This window comes from Dendropsophus ebraccatus, chromosome 8, assembly GCF_027789765.1.
Source record: "Dendropsophus ebraccatus isolate aDenEbr1 chromosome 8, aDenEbr1.pat, whole genome shotgun sequence".
NCBI lineage: Eukaryota > Metazoa > Chordata > Amphibia > Anura > Hylidae > Dendropsophus > Dendropsophus ebraccatus.
In genome coordinates this window covers 4,474,740-4,482,781 of record NC_091461.1, presented here as the reverse complement: position 1 = coordinate 4,482,781, position 8,042 = coordinate 4,474,740, and the positions used below count along the sequence as shown (strand labels likewise).

At 44.4% G+C, this 8,042-nt stretch overlaps 1 protein-coding gene across 1 annotated transcript in view; it reads right to left on the bottom strand.

Moving 5' to 3' along the window:
- Window positions 1-589: 589 nt before the first annotated feature.
- Window positions 590-8,042, bottom strand: part of LOC138798374 (uncharacterized) — a 30,481-nt gene continuing 23,028 nt past the window's right edge. Inside the window, exons 13-15 of the mRNA XM_069978798.1 lie at window positions 6,788-6,832; window positions 6,215-6,468; window positions 590-719 (exon numbers count right to left, since the gene is read on the bottom strand). Of these exons, the coding sequence (XP_069834899.1) occupies window positions 6,247-6,468; window positions 6,788-6,832 (267 nt within the window). The 3' untranslated portion in view covers window positions 590-719; window positions 6,215-6,246. The remainder of the gene's footprint in view (window positions 720-6,214; window positions 6,469-6,787; window positions 6,833-8,042) is intronic.

Here is an 8,042-nt window from a genome sequence, read left to right as displayed (position 1 = left end):
ATGGACAGGGAGGTGTTCTGTACAGATAGAGGGGCCCCGGAGTCCTTCCTGTGTGGCCCCTGACATCCCCCAGCTCTATGACACATCACACATGGACATGGAGGTGTTCTGTAGAGATAGAGGGGCCCCGGAGTCCTTCCTGTGTGGCCCCTGACATCCCCCAGCTCTATGACACATCACACATGGACAGGGAGGTGTTCTGTAGAGATAGAGGGGCCCCGGAGTCCTTCCTGTGTGGCCCCTGACATCCCCCAGCTCTATGACACATCACACATGGACAGGGAGGTGTTCTGTAGAGATAGAGGGGCCCCGGAGTCCTTCCTGTGTGGCCCCTGACATCCCCCAGCTCTATGACACATCACACATGGACAGGGAGGTGTTCTGTAGAGATAGAGGGGCCCCGGAGTCCTTCCTGTGTGGCCCCTGACATCCCCCCAGCTCTATGACACATCACACATGGACAGGGAGGTGTTCTGTAGAGATAGAGGGGCCCCGGAGTCCTTCCTGTGTGGCCCCTGACATCCCCCAGCTCTATGACACATCACACATGGACAGCAGGAGATTTGCAGATTATTTATTGATCGGTGGAAACAGAAGATTTATCAGAAACAGATTTGTTAATCATCAAGAAAATCAGAGAATTAATTTATCATTTATGTTTTTTTTTGTTCTTTTTTATTGTTTGCTTTCTACTCTTCTACTATTATGGTCCAATGTTCCTAGAAAAAGAAGAAAAGAAGAGATTAGTAACGATGACCTGGACCGTCCCATGTAGATGGGCTCTGCCATTACAGCAGACGTCAGTCACCTGGCTGAGACCCCCACCCACATATCACATATCAGCCCCCATCCTGCACTCCTCTCCATAAGTCTATAGAGATGACTGGCAGCAGGGAGTGAAGCGCTCTACCACACTCTTCTCCCCACTCCTCCTCCTGATCCAGGGGATTCTCAGCCGTGACACCCCGAATCATCTAAACTTTGGACGTATCCCTGTGACAAGTCAGTGAGCGCGGCGGGATTCCACCATTTCCACCTAAGACTGATATCCAGTCCTCTGACTCTATAACATACTACAATCCAATCTGTAAGATAGAAGTAAAGACTATGGGGGAGATTTATCAAACATGGTGGAAAGTGAAACTGGCTCAGTCTCCCCCGGCAACCAATCAGATTCCACCTTTCATTTTCCAAAGCGTCTGTCAGGAATGAATTGGTTGCCGGGGGCGACTGAGCCAGTCTCACTTTCCACCATGTTTGATAAATCTCCCCCTATGTCCCCTGTCCCGGGTGATCTTCCATCTTCTTCTCCTCAGATCTGATGGGATCGCCCTCTGGCCATGTGGATGGATTTGGCTGCAGGACGATCCTTCCCTCTGCTGTGTTCTCTATGGTAGATCTCGGGGGAAGGGGTCGGGTGTATTGTTTCTTCTTGAGGAGACTGAGAGCTGGTGCAGGGAATCTTACAGGGAACGCTCCCAGGATACATGGCCTCCTCATCTATATGGCTCCATAATGGATTGGAGACGTATAGAGAAGCCTCCTCCCATATGATCCCTTCCATCTGATGTGTGATTGCTGTCATCTGTATAGGATCTGGCTATCTCTTCTCCCCCCACTCCGTACGCATGTAACCCACCACACAATGTGCGCTCTGACGCCTTATTATCCATAGGAAGTAATGGGAAACCTATAGCCATTTCCAGTACCAGGAATTGTGGGACATAGACACAGAATAATATAATGTAACAGGTTGTAATAAGGAATTCCTTCAAGGTATAAAGATCCCTCACAAATGGACACGGTGACATCACAACATGGCGATGATATAACAAGCCGCAGCATGGGCATACCTCCCAACTTTGGCTAAGAGGAAAGAGGGACATGGACACGCCCCTAATCCCACCCAAAGACACGCCCCTAATCCCACCCAAAGACATTCCCCTAATCCCACACAAAGACACGCCCCTAATCCCACCCAAAGACACGCCCCTAATCCCACCCAAAGACACGCACCTAATCCCACCCAAAGACACACCCCTAATCCCACCCAAAGACACGCCCCTAATCCCACCCAAACACATGCCCCTAATCCCACCCAAAGACACGCCCCTAATCCCACCCAAAGACACGCACCTAATCCCACCCAAAGACATTCCCCTAATCCCACACAAAGACACGTCCCAATCCCACCCAAAGACACGCCCCTAATCCCACACAAAAACATGGCCCTAATCCCACCCAAAGACACACCCCAATCCCACTCAAAGACACACCCCCTAATCCCACACAAAAACATGGCCCTAATCCCACCCAAAGACACACCCCAATCCCACCCAAAGACACGCACCTAATCCCACCCAAAAACACGCCCCTAATCCCACCCAAAGACACACCCCAATCCCACCCAAAGACACACCCCTAATCCCACCCAAAGACACGCCCCAATCCCACCCAATGACACGCCCCTAATCCCACCTAAAGACACGTCCCAATCCCACCCAAAGACACGCCCCTAATCGCCCCTCATATCGCGTCCCACTGTTTTTTGCAATGTATATACACACTCATACAGGAGGATAATAAGTATATAATACACTGCTGTATACCTACACAGAATGGAGAGATATATACACACTCATACAGGAGGATAATAAGTATATAATACACTGCTGTATACCTACACGGAATGGGGAGATATATACACACTCATACAGGAGGGGGATAATAAGTATATAATACACTGCTGTATACCTACACAGAATGGGGAGATATATACACACTCATACAGGAGGATAATAAGTATATAATACACTGCTGTATACCTACACAGAATGGGGAGATATATACACACTCATACAGGAGGATAATAAGTATATAATACACTGCTGTATACCTACACAGAATGGGGAGATATATATACACACTCAGGCTGGGTTCACACTACGTATATTTCAGTCAGTATTGTGGTCCTCATATTGCAACCAAAACCAGGAGTGGATTAAAAACACAGAAAGGATCTGTGCACACACTGTTGAAATTGAGTGGATGGCCGCCATATAACAGTAAATAACGGCCATTATTTCAATATAACAGCCGTTGTTTTAAAATAACAGCAAATATTTGCCATTAAAGGACGGCCATCCACTCAATTTTCAACATTGTGTGAACAGATCCTTTCTGTGTTTTTAATCCACTCCTGGTTTTGGTTGCAATATGAGGACCACAATACTGACTGAAATATACATAGTGTGAACGCAGCCTTTATATAGGAGGATAATAAGTATATAATACACTGCTGTATACCTACACAGAATGGAGAGATATATACACACTCATACAGGGGGATAATAAGTATATAATACACTGCTGTATACCTACACAGAATGGGGAGATATATACACACTCATACAGGAGGATAATAAGTATATAATACACTGCTGTATACCTACACAGAATGGGGAGATATATACACACTCATACAGGAGGGGGATAATAAGTATATAATACACTGCTGTATACCTACACAGAATGGGGAGATATATACACACTCATACAGGGGGATAATAAGTATATAATACACTGCTGTATACCTACACAGAATGGGAAGATATATACACACTCATACAGGAGGGGGATAATAAGTATATAATACACTGCTGTATATCTACACAGAATGGAGATATAATACACTGCTGTATACCTACACAGAATGGGGAGATATATACACACTCATACAGGGGGATAATAAGTATATAATACACTGCTGTATACCTACACAGAATGGGAAGATATACACACTCATACAGGAGGATAATAAGTATATAATACACTGCTGTATACCTACACAGAATGGAGAGAGATATATACACTCATACAGGAGGATAATAAGTATATAATACACTGCTGTATACCTACACAGAATGGAGAGATATACAGTATACACTCATACAGGGGATAAGTATATAATACACTGCTGTATACCTACACAGCATGGGGAGATATATACACACTCATACAGGGAGATAATAAGTATATAATACACTGCTGTATACCTACACAGAATCGGGAGATATATACACTCATACAGGAGGGGGATAATAAGTATATAATACACTGCTGTATACTTACACAGAATGGAGAGATATATACACACTCATACAGGAGGAGGATAATAAGTATATAATACACTGCTGTATACCTACACAGAATGGAGATATATACACACTCATACAGGGGGATAAGAAGTATATAATACACTGCTGTATACCTACACAGAATGGGGAGATATATACACACTCATACAGGAGGATAATAAGTATATAATACACTGCTGTATACCTACACAGAATGGAGATATATACACACTCATACAGGAGGATAATAAGTATATAATACACTGCTGTATACCTACACAGAATGGAGATATATACACACTCATACAGCAGTGTATTATATACTTATTATCCTCCTCCTGTATAAGTGTATATATCTCCCCATTCTGTGTAGGTATACAGCAGTGTATTATATACTTATTATCCCCCTGTATGAGTGTGTATATATCTCCCCATGCTGTGTAGGTATACAGCAGTGTATTATATACTTATTATCCTCCTCCTGTATACCTACACAGAATGGAGAGATATATACACTCATACAGGGGGATAATAAGTATATAATACACTGCTGTATACCTACACAGAATGGAGATATATACACACTCATACAGGAGGATAATAAGTATATAATACACTGCTGTATACCTACACAGAATGGAGATATATACACACTCATACAGCAGTGTATTATATACTTATTATCCTCCTCCTGTATGAGTGTATATATCTCCCCATTCTGTGTAGGTATACAGCAGTGTATTATATACTTATTATCCCCCTGTATGAGTGTGTATATATCTCCCCATGCTGTGTAGGTATACAGCAGTGTATTATATACTTATTATCCTCCTCCTGTATACCTACACAGAATGGAGAGATATATACACTCATACAGGGGGATAATAAGTATATAATACACTGCTGTATACCTACACAGAATGGAGATATATACACACTCATACAGGAGGATAATAAGTATATAATACACTGCTGTATACCTACACAGAATGGAGATATATACACACTCATACAGCAGTGTATTATATACTTATTATCCTCCTCCTGTATGAGTGTATATATCTCCCCATTCTGTGTAGGTATACAGCAGTGTATTATATACTTATTATCCCCCTGTATTAGTGTGTATATATCTCCCCATTCTGTGTAGGTATACAGCAGTGTATTATATACTTATTATCCCACTGTATTGGTGTGTATATATCTCCCCATGCTGTGTAGGTATACAGCAGTGTATTATATACTTATTATCCTTCTCCTGTATACCTACACAGAATGGAGAGATATATACACTCATACAGGGGGATAATAAGTATATAATACACTGCTGTATACCTACACAGAATGGGAAGATATACACACACTCATACAGGAGGATAATAAGTATATAATGCACTGCTGTATACTACACAGAATGGAGAGATATATACACACTCATACAGGAGAGGGATAATAAGTATATAATACACTGCTGTATACCTACACAGAATGGAGAGATATATACACACATATAGGAGTCCAGAAACCACAAGCACTTAAAGGGATGGCGTCGTATTATAATGCAGCGCAGGCGACAGGAGGAGGAGACGCTGAGCAGATGATATACGGCTTCTTACAGCAGGGGAGGATTAACTTTACTATAGGCTCCGGGCTGTTCACCAGGCCTGAGCCCCCAACCCCACTGTAACTATGGCAGCACTAGCGTAGTGTTCATAGTACAGGATAGTCTTTTTGGGTGGCCATGGGTCCTGGGCTACGAAACGTACCTATTATAATCCGCTACTCTCTTACAGGGATTCTGGGTAGTCAAGTGATAAACAGCTTTCTTTGTAGATGTTGGCATATAAAGATGGCTGCCAATGATTTAGTAGGACCGCCCACTTGACCACTACAACCAGAATAAGAGGATAGAGATATATATATTACATAAATGACCAGTTATCCTGGAACTTTAGTCACAGAGCATGAAATAATCCTCCTCCTGCTCCGTAATCTGGCCGCCATTATTCATGTGAGGGGGTCCCTGTAAGTGGAACACTATCGCACTGAGGAATAGCTGATGGTTTATCACAGCTTACCGTGTGTGGTGGACGGTGGAGGAGTCCGGGAATTAACCAAGATTTATAGAAAGGCCACCAGTGGCACCAGCAGCGACACCATTAGTGAGACCACCAGTGAGACCACCAGCGAGACCACTAGTGAGACCACCAGTGAGACCACCAGTGAGACTATTAGTGAGACCACCAGTGAGACCACCAGCGACACCATTAGTGAGACCACCAGTGACACCACCGACACTAAGCAAAGGCGTCACACCTATAAGAACATTCGACTGTAGAGAAATAAGAGACATTATAGAAATGTTAGCAACAGCGAACATCTCATCACTACACACACATGGTAAATATATATATATATATATATATATATATATATATACCTCTGCAGGTCATACACATGATATATATATATACCTGCAGGTCATACACATGATATATATATATACCTGCAGGTCATACACATGATATATATATATACCTGCAGGTCATACACATGATATATATATATACCTGCAGGTCATACACATGATATATATATATACCTGCAGGTCATACACATGATATATATATATACCTGCAGGTCATACTTACCAGGTTACATATAAGATTTGCAGGAACTGATCCCACCAGACCGTCCTGTAATGAGATAATAGGGTTAGATGATCAGCCGCTCAGCCCCGTGTAATGTTCTATGATGAGAAGGATCAGGAATTATTAGTTATCTGCTCAGTTATAGGAAATCTTCCAGATATTTCTTCTACAGAATCTTCCAGAATCCGTTTTATATTACAGATATATCACAGCCGCCATATAGTGGATTATTGGAGGATGAACTCAGTGAGTAGTGCTACCTCCTCAGAGCCCCCCCAATAACAGTGCTACCTCCTCAGAGCCCCCCAATAACAGTGCTACCTCCTCAGAGCCCCCCAATAACAGTGCTACCTCCTCAGAGCCCCCTAATAACAGTGCTACCTTCTCAGAGCCCCCTAATAACAGTGCTGCCTCCTCAGAGCCCCCCAATAACAGTGCTACCTCCTCAGAGCCCCCAATAAAAGTGCTGCCTCCTCAGAGCCCCCAAATAACAGTGCTACCTCCTCAGAGCCCCCCAATAACAGTGCTGCCTCCTTAGTGCCCCCCAATAACAGTGCTACCTCCTCAGAGCCCCCCCAATAACAGTGCTGCCTCCTCAGAGCCCCCAAATAACAGTGCTACCTCCTCAGAGCCCCCCAATAACAGTGCTGCCTCCTCAGAGCCCCCCAATAACAGTGCTACCTCCTCAGAGCCCCCCAATAACAGTGCTGCCTCCTCAGAGCCCCCCCAATAACAGTGCTACCTCCTCAGAGCCCCCCCAATAACAGTGCTACCTCCTCAGAGCCCCCCAATAACAGTGTTACCTTCTCAGAGCCCCCTAATAACAGTGCTACCTCCTCAGAGCCCCCTAACAGTGCTGCCTCCTCAGAGCCCCCCAATAACAGTGCTACCTCCTCAGAGCCCCCTAATAACAGTGCTACCTCCTCAGAGCCCCCTAATAACAGTGCTACCTCCTCAGAGCCCCCCAATAACAGTGCTACCTCCTCAGAGCCCCCCCAATAACAGTGCTACCTCCTCAGAGCCCCCCCAATAACAGTGCTACCTCCTCAGAGCCCCCCCACTAACAGTGCTACCTCCTCAGAGCCCCCCAATAACAGTGCTACCTCCTCAGAGCCCCCCAATAACAGTGCTACCTCCTCAGAGCCCCCTAACAGTGCTGCCTCCTCAGAGCCCCCCAATAACAGTGCTGCCTCCTTAGTGCCCCCCAATAACAGTGCTACCTCCTCAGAGCCCCCTAATAACAGTGCTGCCTCCT